Source organism: Colius striatus, chromosome 10 (assembly GCF_028858725.1).
Source record: "Colius striatus isolate bColStr4 chromosome 10, bColStr4.1.hap1, whole genome shotgun sequence".
In the NCBI taxonomy this organism is placed as follows: domain Eukaryota; kingdom Metazoa; phylum Chordata; class Aves; order Coliiformes; family Coliidae; genus Colius; species Colius striatus.
The window spans coordinates 32,393,167-32,409,707 of NC_084768.1; the positions used below are offsets into that span (position 1 = coordinate 32,393,167).

Consider the following 16,541-nt stretch of genomic DNA (forward strand, 5'->3'; position numbering starts at 1 on the left):
TGAACGTGGGCGATGGGCTGCAAAGGGTGAGAAACCAGTTCCACAGCAGCTTCTCTCCTCTTGTACCTTGTTTACATTCCCAAAATAGGTTCACTTAAAGCAGTTCAGAAGATGTTTTCTTCCTTTCCCTCACCTTTAAACCCAGCTTTGCCTCTTCAGAAAAATACCCCACCCCCAAGCATGTTCAGGGTCACTAAGGTCCATTTTATTAGTAGCAGCAGGTTCAATCTTCACGTTAAAATAGTGTCAGCAGCTCTTACTAATGATGCAGTTAACCTTTCCTTTTAGTGAGCAGTATTACATAAAAAGCAAAGTCATTTCTTTGGACTGGCACTTTCTGCCTTAGTTCAGCAAAGCTGACATGGGCTCTGGCTCACTGTCAGGGCTGATGGAAGGAACACATCTCTCCAGATGGACGGACTAAGATGATTAGCTTACCAGGGACCAGTCCACACTCTGTGTACTCTATGAGTAGTTATTTACCATGACAAAGCTTTGGGGCATTTTAATACACTCTCTAGCACTTGTTTTATCTTCTCATTTTGCTGTAGGTCCTGACAAGTCATGCAGTTTGCAGGCTTGGCCTTTGGGAAAGTATGGTTGTAAGTGAACTGCTTTCAGTCACAGAAAGAGCCCCACAAAGACAGACCAGTAACCCTCCAGTAAGCTTCGGCTACATAAAAACATGAGAAAAATCATCCTTTGAAAACTTGGTTCAAAATGCAATACTGGACACCAGGAAGCAGATGATCAGCAGACAATCACCCACCTCTGGATGGCAGCCATTCATACAAATCTTTGTTTAAATGATCACCAAAAAAAGTGTTAAAAGCAGCCAAGTGTTAGGTAATTAGCAAAGCACAAACTAATGGAGCTTCCATTCTCAGGATAAGAGAAGCTGCACTTTCAATTGCATGATTTCAGCATTACCACATATCAGGTACCAGGAGAATACTTAAAATCCATACCAGTCAGCAGCAGCAGCTATGATTTAACCAGAGAAATGCCTGTCTTGTCTTTTTCACTCCACAGTGTTCTGTTTGTGAAATGTCCTCTCACAAAAATCTTCCACTACTGAGTTAACTACTGCACCACGGTGGAATTCTCACCTGTAACACCAGGTATAGCAGATTGTCTTTGACAACAATGCTCAGATCTGAAAGCATAAACTGATTGTAAGTGCTACACAAAGATGACAGACTAATGCTTCTAGAAAAACAACTTACTGCAATGAGAATTTCCCCCCCCCCATGAAAACACACAAGGATACAGTAAAAAATATATCAGACTTGTCAACCTGGGAAAAGGACAATCTTCAACAGCGTGAACCATGGTCCTTCTTTGAGCTTCAGGTAGAATCACCAGGAACTAGTCTTTTCAGGGTTTGAAGAAGCAAAGGTCATTTCACCAATCACTTTAATAAAAAATCTTACAACCTGCTAAAAAAATCAAGATTTGAGCTTTCCCAGACAATTTGAGGATTTCATTCTTCCCGCCACACAATTTGGAAGATAGGAAATTCCAAGCTCTGCTTCCATCACCAGCATCTTCCCTCAGCTGCCTGTTGTTCCAGTGACTATGAACATGGGTAGCATCATGTAACGTCTCACTACTCTCAACAGCGTGAAGAGACCAAGAACTGGAGTTAAATCCACATTTTGACTCAACTTCCACAGGACATGTGCAACAAAATATCCAGCTTGTTTTGGAAGCAAGTCTCTTCACAACACCTTTGCCTTTCACATTTGGGATTTTTCTGTCTGTAGGGTAAGATGCAAGTACAAGGGAAGTCTAACATCTACAGTTACAGAAGTACACAACCCCCACCCCCCACGTCACTAGTAAATAATCAGAGTGCGTGTAAGATACATGTAAAAGTAACAAACCCCTTTGATGCTCCATATTTTTGCTGGCAAACACCCCTCCTGATATAAAAGGCACTTTGAAAACCCAATATGGTTTGGTTCGTTAAGTTTGCAAAGTACAAACAATTGTACAAACATACAGTTATCTCGAAGCATGTCAGCCACCGTGACATTAACTACAAAACAAGGTTCCAATTGTCGATAACACTGGTTTTATGGGAGCGAGCAGTGGTTTCAGCAGCTTTACTGAAGACATGACAGGGTTTCCAGTACCACAACCTTAGTAAGTAAAAAAACCCTCCAAAACTCACAAGTTTAGGGGCCACCAAAAGACAAGACCCAAAGTCGTAACATTCATTCAGTATTTACTCCTTAGAAGTGAACTCCATCCGTAGCCCAAGGGCAGAAGTATATTCAGTCAATTCCAGAACAGTGGTGGAGGCAGGCTCTGTCTTAAGAAGAATGTTGCTATACCATTACAGTACAGAAAACTTTGGTCCAACAGCACAATGTCAGTAAGTCACTACATTGCTGCGACATCAATCTGTATGTAAAGCTGTCTTACTCCCGCCTGTGGAAAAGAGAAGGAGTTAAAAACACCCAAACCTGTAAAGCCAAAGCAATTTAACTCCCCTGGACTGCTACATAGCAAACAACCTCAGTATCTTATTTTATAGAATCACAGAATGGTTTCAGCTGGGAGAGGCCTTTAAGCCCATGCAGTGCAGCCTTTGTCCCAGCCCTATCAACCACCAGCCCATTGCCCTCAGTGCAACATCCACCCAGCTCTGAAATCCCTCCAGGGATGGTGACTCCAGCAGCTCCCTGGGCAGCCCCTTCCAATGCCTGAAAACCCTTGCACCAAAGAAATTCCTCCTCAGATCCAGCCTGAACCTCCCCTGGTGCAACTTGAGGCCATTTCTTCTTGTTCTATTGCTTGTAACTATCAGCTCCAAGTGCTATCAAACGTGTCACTGCGTAAAATAATCTCATCTGTGGGGAAATAACTGGGAACACACTGGTGGTATGCTCCGGACAACAGGTGGTTACATTTTAACCAGGGATCAGGGTAGCAGGGATGTTACTCAAAGATGACAAAATGTGCAAAGACCACAGGTTCTCAGGGGGGTAGAAATGACTGACAAATACACTCTTAGAAGGATAGAAATGACTGACAAATACAGCACCAGCAGAGTGAAAAACTTTAGGTCAAAGTCTGTGGTCAGAAGCCCTGTCTTGAGGGAAACCTCACCTATTTTCTTGGTTCCTCATAGGTCAATATAGGGTTTCAGCTGAGTTTGATACACCTCAGACAAATAAAGCTGTTATTTCCACTAAGTGGCATCAAAAACTAAGGCAGAGAGGTATTGTAATTCCATGAACACAACTGAGTATTATGCAATTGTTCTGTACATGTGGAGCAGGAAAGCTTTCCAAAACACACCCATACCAAAGCCAGAAGCTATTTTTCTTGGTAAGAATTACAGTGTCACCTCACATGACAGGCAAACTACACTTGGAGACGTGACTTCCACTGATGACACATACCTGAGTAAAGATATTGTGAGTCTGGCTTAGAATCCACCTTCCATCAGCATCAGGAGCTACTAATAATTTCAAAGTCCCTATGTAAACATCAGTACAGAGGGTCCAGAAATGTGGATCGTGTAAACTGTAAACTCCTTGCAACTGCTGCACCTAAAAACACACACAAATGTCCAACAGTTCACAAAGTGGTTGGTTTACAAAAAAAACTACTATAAAAGCCATTCTCCTGCTTCCAGCTCACTGTGAACTGGGGACATTCCACTTCATGCTAAGGAAGGTGAGAACACACAGGTTGTATGTGCCTGTCACGACCTGGTGTCTTGCTGCATTTACATTCTATAAACATTTCACTGACACCATTTCTGACAACAGTGGCCACAGTGCAAGAGAGAAAAGTCAGTTACTAACCTTGAGAGGGCATTCAACTAAAACAGCAAGTTTTGCAAATGCAAGTATTTTCCCATAATGTAATTTGTGAGAGACTCTAATAGATAGATTCTATATATTACAATATATTTCTATATATATCTGTAAATATTTTGTGAGGGCTTAGTTGTGTCCTGTGAAAACCCTTCTCTCTCATTTGTCCAATTTTAGCAAACACTCCACGTGACAATTCCAACCCTGTAACCTCCTGAGGAAAGAGGCCACTCCTGCAAGTGCTTTGTATTGACTTTGCAAAGGTGCTTCAGTGCTCAGGTCAGGACACAGAAATAGATAAGTTACAGAGGAGTACCAGAGGCCAAACCCAGAGTAATCTACTCATTCTTAGAAATACACTTCCAATGTTACTCTACTAAAGAGCTAGGTGTTGAAGGAGAAAATAACTGAACAGAAGGACATTACACATTCTGCACCAGCACAAAGTTCATTAAAAAAACCCCTTCAGGATGTGTTTTTCTAAACCAATACAGCACATATGAAAACACTGAGCTGAAGCTACACACCACTGAGGGCTTCAGAAAGATATGAATCAAACTGATACCTCCACTTGTACAATGTAAGGAAGATTTCACAGGCGTCATTGGAAAAACACCACAAAATATCCTCCTACACACAGCTGCAGCTCACTCAGCAGCTTGGCCTGAAGCAAAATGGGCCTAAGAGCTCACCCTCTGATAGCACTGGGGCAGGGCATTTTCCAGGGAAGGAGGAGTTCGCTGCATCAGAATTCCAATGGATTCTTTTAAAAGTGGAACAATGCTGGAAAGGAAAAAGGAAGTTCACTTCAACATTTTTAATTTACTATTCCATTTTCCAAAGATGCACACCAAAGAGTAACATCATATTCTGTAGTGCTCCTGAATACCTTTTTCCTTGGTTGCTTCACCAGAGGCTGAGAACGCTGGTACAGAAAATAAAAGGACTGACACGGTTGCTCCTCTGTTTCACTAAAGGCAAGGTTACTTCTCCCCCAGATTTTCCAGAGACAATAGGTGGACAGTTACAAAAGGTTAATAGTTTAATCATCTGACTTGAGATGAAATACCTTAAAGAGTCTTAAAAGTTACATGACAAAGTAGCTGTTAAGTGCAGGCCAAACCCTACCTCAACGGCCAGTCACTCACAACCAGACACAAAAATATGCAACTGAAATGGTTTTTGCTTTTGTGTTTGGCTTAAGGCATACTTTCCTTATGAACTAAGATAATAATGGGGAGATCATAAAACAAAATGAGTATGGACCAGTCCAGCTACAACAAAGTTATTTTGTCAGAAACAGACAACTTAGCACATTCTTGGAGTGAACTCAGCCTAGACTCGCATCCAAGCTTAAGGATTAAACATTTGGAAGCAATTAGAGGTTCCCTCCTGGCCAAATGGTACTGTTCAATCAGCAAAGCAAGATGACCCTTAATACCCTTTTTTATTATTGCTACTCTCCCCCTCTTTTTTTTTAAGGAAACCAGGATACCAGTGAGCCCACACCCTGAAGCTACCACTAAAGTTTATACTAAATGTATCAATTACTCAGTATAGTGGCCTTTTGTTTAGGAGCAGTGCATCATGCCTGGCTCAGCAGACCTCCCTAAACTTTTCAAGAGGATGACAAATATCTATAAGTCCAAAACCAAAACTTCAATAGCAATCTAATCTCAAGAGCATACAAGCCACCTAACACTCTAGACAAAAAGTGGTATTTCAGAAAGTGTGAGCTGAGTTTCAGTGTTTAGTACTGGCATCACAGCTGGAGTATGTACCTCTCTTTCAAAGAGGTGGCTCTGTTTGTGCATGGAAGCAGTGCTGGCTGGCTGAGTGCTCAGCTCGCCCCTTGGCTAATCCTTAGCCAGAGGTTGGAGGGAGTTCCAGGGCACGTGACTCATCTAACGAACCCCTAGAAAAGCCACCAGCCTAAACCCAAGTCTCCTGTCAGGCACACTGGTTGCTCCAGCCAAATTCACTGCCTGATGCAATGCACCACATGGCCTCACACAGTTGCACTGGTACCAATCAGTTCAGAAATGGGAAGAAGCAATTAGCAGCAGGCAGGAGTTGTCTCAACTGGACCTGCCACCAAGACAATGAAACATTTAGCAGTGAAATAACTGTCAATCTGTCTAAAGGAAGCTTAATTGGAGTGTCACATTCTACAGACAGTGGATTATAGAAGTTTAGGGAAAAAGGTTCTTTTATCAATGGACCCATCTCACTAAATAATGTCCATGTCACAAGCATTACATCAAAGGCAGCTGGAGCTGCCAAAATACTCCATTGCTGAATTGATTTCAGTTTAACTCACTACTTAAAATGCAGGTTTGCTTCTTAATAAAAGCCTTGAAAGACTAATACACAAGTTCTGGATGCAAACTGAATGCAAGATCTTTGACTGACTCCATCCCCATAAATTTAACAAGGTCCCTCTAATATATGCATCCAAAGCCTTCAAAACACATACACGTAGAGGCTGCATCATTTTTCCCAGGGAAGGGACTAGAGGAACGAAGGATGTTGCAGCTTGCCTTTATATTGGAACACACCACTAAGAGGGAAAAAGATCCACAAAAGAAACCTAACCAAAAATGTCTGATTTACACAGCTCATTTACATTGTTTGATAAAGCTGATGCACACTTTCTGATGGCAGGAAAATGAACTAGCAAGTAGAAGACTTGGAGACACAGCCAATGGAAACGTAGCACTAGCAGGTTGGGCACGTTAATCAGTTCCTAAACAACATACAGAGTACACGCATAAGCCACTGCAGTTAATCAGCTGCCATTCACCGGTGCTGAAGAGACAAAGGTGTTCAGTTATGAGCTTCTAACTGGCATTGTGGCACTCTGCCCTAAGCCACCATTGAAGCTGCTGCCAGAAAAGCCTCAGTAACAGCATCGCTGAAAGAAACCTTTGCTTGGCCAGTCTAATCTAAATGGCTTCACATTTCCAGTGATCTCTGTGAGCAACAACCAGGAAAGTCCAGAATGACTGGAAGCATTTCCACTGGATCTTGAAAAAGTAATAAGGATGTCTCAGGATGCAAATGGAAACAGCAGTTCTTGCCAGAGAAAAAAATTTAGCAAGTTCCCAGCCCTGATTTGTCAAGGACAAGGGTACATCCTGTGCCAGCGGGCTCAGCTCTGCTCCCTGAAGCCATTCTGCTCCATTTACTGGAGTACATCAGTTTATATAAGCATGTACTAAACACAGACAGGAAGCTTTCTACAGTTTGAACCTGAAAGACATTTTTGTAGTATTATGCAAACAGGGGTAAAATATGCAGACTCAAGAGGAAAAGCTGTAGCTGTAGAAAAGGAAGATAACTCATGTAAGAGCACACAAGAACAGCTTTACCAGAGGTAAGGCCTCACTCTGGGAAGCAAAGAAAATGTTGTAAGTCATTGGCATAACAGACAAATCTTTTCCTTGGAGCTGTAAATTGTGCTGTAATTAGCATCCAAAGTATTACCAAACATCAGGGATAGCAACTCTTACCTTACACCTATCAGCAGTGCTATCAGCATTGAACAAATAGGATCTGCTATCATTAGACCATAGTTCTGCATCAATATAGCAGATATGATGACACCAATACTTCCCAGCGTGTCTGCAACAATGTGTAGAAATACACCTGGAAGAGACAAAGTGGTACCATCACATCTTGGGATGCCTAAAGCTCACAGGCTGTTTCAAAGACAGTTTACAGAGAAGAGTTGCAAGAACTAATTAATGTGATCCACGGTTGTTACGTTTGTGGTGAATTTTTAGCCAAACACACAGAAAACAACAGCAGGGTTTTAACAAGTTTGTAGAACACTGAGCATTTGAAGAACATACATGGTTTTCTGCACTTGGCAGGCATGGCATAGCTCACAACCTGCCCAGCGTGGCATGGCTCATAACTTAGTGATTAACAGATGCAGCTAATTCTATTTCATTCAATACCCACCCATATTAGAATAAGGAAACTCGTGTTCCCTGATGTCTACAGACAATGATAGGTGCTGTGTAATATGGAAAGACTGTTAACAGAAACAGCTCTGTAGAGCTTTGAAAGATGCTAATGTTTCATTGACAACATCCTGTAGAAAGTTATTTGGCAAATAAATCTAAGACAAGTGATTCTGAGAATGAAACAATGCTGCAGACATGAACAGCTTCACTCTTAACCTGGAGACTAACACACTGCATCAAAAGACAAAGAAACTAGAGCTTTACAAAGAGCTAAAATTGAGCCTCGGGAGCTCTCTGCTGGCAATAACGGGAACGGTCGTTGAGAAATACCTTGTTTTAATTCAATTCTCCAGACTCTTGCCCTACTGCAGGAAACAACAAGCAGCCACTTTTGAAAGCATAAGTTGCAATTAGGCTACTTAGATTTCTGCTTTTAATCACTCTTTCCTAGATTTTTTACTATTTCAGTATCAGTAACAGCAGCTGAACAGCAGTTTTTGGATCTCTCTCTCAACAGGCGTTGACGCTGCAGGACATGTAGACTTCAGTGAAGAACTCAAGCCCTAGCCACGCACAGGGTTTGGCACTGCTCTGCTCATAGGTGGAAAGGGACTTCTTAAAAGAGCTCCTCAGAAAAATGTAGCATTTACCCAGAGGTTTTCTCTCAAACAGACGTATGAAACAGTCACAGGCAGGGCAGACTATGACAAAGCTAACAAACGATACTTTCTCTCGTCATACCTTGTAAAATCTGTTTGCTGGATCCAGTCATCCCTTCCAGAGAATGATCATCTGTGAAGACAATTATTGGCATGTTCATTTACACAAAGGCTCTCTCTAGTGGTATGTTCTGTTATGGCCTTCCTTTCTGAAAGCCCTTGAACAGGCAGGCTACTCACCATGACTAGCTTTTACTCCACTGACTTTTGATGCAGCAATTAAGTTTAAAGCCTTAGATTTTTTAGAAAAGAAAATACATCTTCACAAGAATTCTACACAAGTGCACACCTTCAGTCACATCAGATTACAGTGTATGGCTTAGGTAGGCAGGACTGACAACCCTTCAGTACTGCCTTGCTTCAAATAGGCGGTAACCACACAGTCAAGGCTACTGGTCACATTTTACGTGGATGGCTCTTCACAGATTGTTTGCCTTTATACAAACACATAGCTAAGATACCAAGTACCTTTTTCACCACCAGCTTTAAAGCAGATTCCAGCTACACGAGACAGGGAAAATCTTACATTTGAGGTCACAAACCAAAGGTGACGTATCAATCCCTAAGTACCCAAAGTAAATTGCTTGTTCATCTTTCCTAAGATCTTAACCTGTGACATTATTCAATGGAGAACACTAGGAAAAAAGCAGCTTAACTTTGTCTATTGATAAATGAAACAGGGTACTTGATAACCAATGTTATTACATTGCTATAGCATACATCTTGTTTTATCTTTTGCCAACACAGAACATTACAGTGAACATTCAAAATATGGAGGTAAAGTAAAACCTTTAAAAACTAACAATGGATTTACTAAAAGTGAACAGCAGTTACCAAAACAAGCCACAAAACATTGCAGTGGCACAGCATACCCCATGTTCAGTGAAACTACCTCCATGTATGCTTGCAATAAGCTGCCAGCAATCTCTCTTTTCCCCTTTTTTCAGTAAATCATTAATAGCAAAATCACATTGAGTCAAGATAGTCTTTGACACGAACTGAGTACTTACCATGACAATAATTCTGGCCGTGAGAGTGTCCGTGGCCATGGCCGTGGTCGTGAGTGTGTCCATGACCATGCTTATGCTCATGGCTGTGGCCATGACCTCCGTGACTGTGGCTGAGCCCACCATTAAATGGAGAATGGCTGTGTCCATGCCCTGGAAACAAACACCACGGACAGAGCATAAATTTAAGTGTTGAATAAAAGTATGCTTTCGTTTATTTCTAAGCTACTTGAAACCTACTCATCTTCTAGGTCATCTCAAGGATCAGTTTTAACTAAGTTAAGGAAATTAATGCATACTGATTGTCATCTAAACGTATGCTGTGCAGCTGTATAAAATATACCTGATTTGACAAGTCAAGTGCTTTCATACATTCCCACTTCTGGGACAAGTTGTGCTACGCTTCCAACTCCTACCATTCTATGATTCTATGATAATTAGACACAAGTATATTAAAAGCAGCTCTTGTAAGAAATTAGAAATTGGTTATTGTTAACACATTAAAAATTCAGTAGCTTCAACTGCTGCTTAAAAAACAAAGGCTATTTTCTTTCACCAGTCTACACCAGTTGATATGTTAAGCTGAAAGAGATACCAACTAGCTTTGCAGAAAAAAAACCCCAACAAAATGTTTACCACATATATTTAGGCAAATAAATTCTGCATTCCAATTCAAAAGACACCACGTTGAGAAGCACCTGAAGCTGAACCATCCCACACTTAATGGTTCAGACACCGTCTTGTAAGTTTTTCAATTTAGACCTCAATTCCAGCTTAATGTGGTCCACAAGACACACTGCAAATCTCTTTCAATAAAGTGAAGAAGAGTGAATGTTCCAGAGAGTAGATTATGGAGTTCTAAGTCTTCCTAGAAACATTAACATGAGAAGTACAGTAGTGACATACTTGGGCTACTAATAAAACATAAAAGTCAATACTGCAACAAGTCACATCTACATTTGGCTAGGAGTGCCACCAAAAAGACCTTAAAACTGAATGCTGGGGTGTTCATCGGAGGATTATGAGACCTTGGAACACAGGGTGTTACGAAGGGAAACAATACTGAAAACTACAAAGGTCCTACCAGAGCCGTGCGAATGCCCGTGGCCTCCGTGCTGAAACACAAATATTCCTATGAGGTTTACAATGAATCCTAGTATAGAAACAGGAAGAAGCCTCTCATGATGCACGTCAGGAGGCTCAAGTGCTCTCTACAAAAACAAAACAAAACGAAAACACACAAAAAGCACCCCAAAACAACAAATTGAGAAGCAAATAGAGAGTTTTACAATCTCTCCACATTACTAAAAGGCACTGAAAAAAAAAATCTGCCTAGACACGGGAACACTCTCACATACACAGGCATAGATAAAGACACAGACTAATTCTTACTGTCTCAACTAGTCTGGTACACAGTCTCACTCTTCTTGTCTGAAGCTGAAGTTTTATCGTTAAAGCTGTGGAAGTACAGTAGAATATTCTAGCTAATTAACTACAGCCTTGCTAACACTTATCACAAGATTTCATTACACTCAACGTAATGTGGCTCCACATCATACAAAATCATCCATGTTTGTTGTATTTCATGGACTGCCCAAGTCATCCAAACAATTTCCTGGACTCTAGAACGACACTTTTCTCCTTAGAAGGATGAGAGGGTGAGGGGAAGGAAACAAAGACTGAGAACAACTTGTGGCATATTTTCAAACTTCCAAAATCTAGACTTGGAAAATTTCTTTTTATTCACATTTTCTCTGCTAATTAAAAAAAAAAAAAACATCAGAATGTATTCTCAATTAAATCTCTAAAAAAATCCACAGTGCATGTCCCACTGAAAAGCAAAAGCATTACTGCAAGCTGATCTCAGTCAGTTACCAATTTCATCCTCTAAACCCTACCTCACTTCAGCATAGACACCCTTGATGTACACATTTTGATCCTCAAATTACCACCTGAACCATCTTGTAAGCAAACTACAAGAGAAGTGCCCTTGTTAAACCTATTACCACTTGCCATTTATATCACATTTCAAGGTTTGGAAGGAAATGCTCTGCCTTTAACAAGTGAGTTAGTCCAGCTTCTTCACAGAGTATGACACAACTAACCTTTCCTCTGAATAACTCGTTCTGGCCTTTCTTTCTTGGCCTCATTTGTCCTTTAGTAATGACAAGTAAAGGTCTTCTTATGACATACTCGACTGGCTGAAGAAATGACAGAGTGACTCTCACAGCACCTTTACCCATAAACAAAATACATTATTTAAGAAGGTAGCACAGATCCACTGAAAAAGCTGGGTTTCTGTGTCACAAGCCAGTGGCTGTGGATGGTGCTGTTCTCTGCTCAAATCACCTGTTTTCAACCAATTATGAGCATAATAAATGTCTATTTGTTCAATTCATTCAATTTTGATACATGTCAATAACTTTATCCCCATTAAGGATGCTTTACAAATACCAATGTGACAACTGATAGTGCAACTGACTTCACAACATACCTCAACACCTTCGGAGAAAATGAAGAATGCTGTAAAGATGAGGAACAAACCGTTCACAAAACCAGCGAGTACCTCTGCTCGAACATACCTGCCAGAAGCAAAAATGCAACAGCACCTATCACCAACCTCCACTTACCTGATGACAATTACAAGTGGAACTTTGAGAAGACTGTATTGCAGTCTCCAACAGTTGTATGACACAGGGATTTGCTAAATAGAAGATGTAGTATATAAACTACAGATAAGTGTGTGAAACTCACTGTGTTGTACTTTGACAGAAATTGCCACATCCACATTAAAGAAAACTTTGAGTGTGCCAGAATCTTCCCATTTAAGACCATCTCCACCAGAAGTTATGGTATAAAGGTATACTTGTAAGCCACAAAGTAAAATAAGCATGCAAGATATAATCAAAGCCTGCTGGTGTAAAGTTTAATATCAAACAGCCACACATGAATTTGCTCCCTCTCTAGTAGAGGGATCTTTAGTAAAAGTTTTAAGTAGAAATTTATTATTTCAGGTACTAATTTTTTCAACAGAAAATCTAGCCAGGTTAGAATAATGTAATCCTAACGTAGCAAACACACTTCATAACTGGTGGCTGTTCTCTAACAAATGGAACATCAGCTGTTAAAATGCAGAGCAGTAATTAATACAGAAACTGTTTTCATTGCAATTAGTTTATGGCACAATCAATTCTTCCTAAATTGATCTCTAGGCACACTGGAGTTTCCACCTTAATTAAAGACTGCTTCAAGTTTCAAACTACATGATCCATACTTAGCCAAGACAGCTGAAGGTAAATGCTGACATTCAGGCCAGTAACACTATGGGGAATGCAGCAATCTGCGTTAGAGCTCATTTGCTGTTAATTAATCAGTATCACCAGTTAATAATATAGTAGCAGTAGTATTGTTTTGTAGGGCACAATTGATATGTGCAGTGGAACCAAGTGCCCTGGAAGCAGAACCAGCTGAAGCAGCTATATCCACAAAGAGCGGTACAGCACGACATACCTCAGCCTCCAGGATCTGTGTTAATGGTAGCCACACTGTTGAATCCTGCTGGTTCTGAGAAGCATGGCTTATAGTCTCAGGTGCTGCATCACTGAGCCTCAGCTCTTTTCAGTTGTAACCTTCTGTTCAGAGGCAGCATGGGGCATCAGCAGCCTGAGGTTCCCTGTAACGTACCTCATTGCACTGTGAGGACAAGCCCAGGATGCAGCTGCTCTTACTTCAGTGGTACCATTAACACAAGATAATGCAGGACAACTTTCTGCCGTGTAACTTGTTTCCACTGCTGTGATCACAGAGATCTTCAAAGTGATAAACCTGCTCCCCAAAAGCAATGCCTTCATATTTTTACCGTTTCTAGGGGATTCTCAACTTAAAGGTCTACATAACTCACTTCAAAAAACCCATACTTTCAAAACACCTTTTCCATGATCCACAAGAAGAGGTTTTGTTCATGCAGTGAAAAATTATTATTTGACATTTGCTAAAATACATCAAGGTAATGGTCTGAAGTTTCTTACCCATAAGAAAAAGCATCATTTGACCTCCATTTTGAAATGACTGAAGCTGCTAACCCAGCCAGTAGAGCGGTACAGTCAAAAAACATATGAAAAGAATCTGATATTAGACCTAAACTGGAAAAGAACAGAAAAGAAAGATGTTATGTTCCATATGCCACACGCTGAACAAAACAGCACTTGACTGTCTACACGTCAGCAGAATGCACTGTGTGCCTAAGCTGCAGGCATGGCTTGGCCAGCACAGAGAAATCCACAATAGACCACCAATACAATGACATAACTGCTTTTGTCAGCTTAGGGAAGGCGCTTTGGAAGAGTGCTTGGCAAAAAAAAATCCTCCTACCATACCCCTTTGCTGGTAGTAGAGGATGGTTTCCATTGCCACAGAGCAAAGGCCTTGGAGCAGATACACCCACAGCCACTTCTCTTGCCAACATAATTCTAGTGGCAGGTAATTGTTCTCGTACTTCAATTTCCAGTTTGACCACGTGAGCAAATTTGACTAGAGAAGTGTATACACACAAACTGCACTTCAATACTGACCACACGTAAGTTAGTACGAGGGGTATTTCACATCTAAAGAAGACAACTGGGTTTAAAGGTACTGCTTTTCAGTATTGTCTATATGCAGTGGAAAGACAGGTTAAGTAGGACAATAACACTGAAACTGTTTTGCTGAAGACTACTGATGCCACCACAGTGGTGGCAACTAAGCATTCACAAAAGCAATATTTTCAAATCCACTTTCAAACTTGATGTGTTGGAAGAGTTTTCACACACAGGGAAAACTGGTCAAAAAGTCTTTAATGTCTGTGGTTAAAAAAAACAAAATCAATGACTCAATTAAAATAAGGCTTCAGAGTATTTTGACAAATGCAGGCTTCATGACAAAAGATTTTAGGCCTCAGGTCTTCCACTTTTAATTTTATGTCCTTGTGCCAAACATTCCACAGTTACAAAGACTACTTGAGCAATGCAGTTCTCCTCTCAATCACCTCATTTCAGAACTAACACATCATCAGATGAGAACGTCTTAACTTAAAGACACCTTTAGTCAGTGACTTGAAATATAAACAAGAGGTCCAACCAAAGACCAGCAAATCTCAATAATGAACAAAAATACATAAAAGTCTTCTCAATTCCAGTAAGTAAAATTCTTCAGTGACAGACTTCTGTCAAGTGTCACTTCGGTTTCTCATTTTGATTCTCTCACACACGGGACTGTTTCTAGTACAGATTGTATTTCTAGTCACAAAAAATTATCATGCTTAGAATAAAGTTATCAGAACAAACTCACATGAACACAAAGTTCTTCGTACCTGAGCCACTGAGAAAAATATTTCCATTTTCTGAGCTACTAAAAATTCTCAAACAGACCATGGACACAATAATCCTCACACAACTGCGAAGTGAATCAACATCAAAGTCAAGACCAAGCACATCCAAGATGGTCTGCACATTGCCAAGACTGCCCGTGCCCAAGATAGCACTGTGTTCTCACTAGTGTTACAGCAGCAATTACTGCATTCAGGGTTAAGGACTTCATTAGTATAGATGAGAGATTCAGAGAAACATCACAGATACCAGGATGCAACTGTTCCCAATCCGCATTCACTCAGGACTCTTGATCGAGAGTCTCAGTAACCTGTGTCCAGGCTACAGCTTTTGATAAAGACTACTCTCAGTGGAAAGACACACTGTTGGATTTAAATGACATGTCCATGACAGTCCACTTTGAATTGAGCTACTGACATAAGAAACTGAAATACCATCATAAACCAACTTTTCTCTCAAGAATGATGCCTGATGGAGATACTGCTGCTGTCATCTCTTCTCTATCTGTACATCATATACTGGTGCCAATGTTATTTTGCATTTCTGCTTATATTTTACTATAGATCTTTCACTAGCAGTTCAGACAAGCCTCTCCTGTTTTTTGCACCTTTGTGAATTTATGTGCTGCATGAAGTTCCGTGCAGCTCTACCAGGATGTGTAAGTTCCTGTTTCTCACTCAGGAGACAAGGACGTTTGGCGCTGTGCCCGGTTTTTGCCACCCAGCTCTCAACTGACACACGATCTCTGTGACGAGCTGCAGGGATGAATCGCTTACAGCTCCTGAGTCTCATAACTCGCGCCCTGGCCAGGCTTTTCCTCCTCAGCAAAGAGCTGAGCAGCACGGCCGGCCAGCTTCAGACACCAACTCCTCCATAACGCGCCGAGTGGCGTCCCCGAGCCGGGATCCGGCCGTGGGGCTGGCGGAGCTGTGTCCTACTGGGGCGAAGTGCTCTGGCAGCTCGCAGCGCTGTGCCCACCGGCGCCTGCGGACACCGGGCCGGGCCAGGCCCAGCCCCACGGCCGCTGCCCCCGCGCCCCGACCCGGCCCCGGCGAGAAGGAGACGTGGCAGTGTCCGCGGCGGGAGGCGCCGCTTCCTGCGCGCTGGGCCGCTCCCGCCCCGCCGGCGGCCACACCGACCGCCTCTGCTCGCCCCGGTACCTGTTACTCCAGATGCCGTAGAGCAGCTCCACGAAGGCGAAGGAGAGATTGAGGCAGAGGAAGAAGAAGAGGTTGCGGGAGGTCTTGTCAGCCAGGATGGACCTGCGCACGGAGCACACCGCGGGTCACCCGCCGCCGGCACAGCGGCGCAAGGCCGGAGCCGCGGCCCCGGCATCAGCCTTCCCCAGCCCCGCCGAGGGGCCCCCGCTGCGCCCGGCGCGGCCCGAGCCGCTCACCTGAACCAGCCCGACACCTTCCTGAGCAGGTTGAGCTTGGGCGGCTTGTACTCATCGTCCTTGATGGAGAGAGGCAGCATCTTCCGAGCGCGGCGCCGCGGCGTGCCGGGCCGGCAGCGCAGGGCAGGCGGGGCGAGGCGGGCGCGCTGCCCCGTGCCCGGCCCACAGCCCCCTCACGCTTCCGGCCTGCGCGCCAGCACGGCGCGGCGGCGGCCGCGGCTGCCCGGGCCTCTGGCGTGGCGGTGACGCGGG

At 42.6% G+C, this 16,541-nt stretch overlaps 1 protein-coding gene across 1 annotated transcript; it reads right to left on the minus strand.

Moving 5' to 3' along the window:
• Nucleotides 1-1,954: 1,954 nt before the first annotated feature.
• SLC30A7 (solute carrier family 30 member 7) lies at nucleotides 1,955-16,441 on the minus strand. Its single transcript, XM_062003531.1, has 11 exons — nucleotides 16,290-16,441; nucleotides 16,054-16,155; nucleotides 13,559-13,672; nucleotides 12,025-12,112; nucleotides 10,615-10,741; nucleotides 9,534-9,683; nucleotides 8,546-8,596; nucleotides 7,346-7,481; nucleotides 4,526-4,616; nucleotides 3,414-3,563; nucleotides 1,955-2,436 (listed from the first exon to the last, which is right to left on the minus strand). Exons 1-11 carry the CDS (start codon nucleotides 16,367-16,369, stop codon nucleotides 2,389-2,391), a joined length of 1,137 nt encoding a protein of 378 aa, XP_061859515.1. The 5' UTR covers nucleotides 16,370-16,441; the 3' UTR covers nucleotides 1,955-2,388.
• Nucleotides 16,442-16,541: the final 100 nt, after the last annotated feature.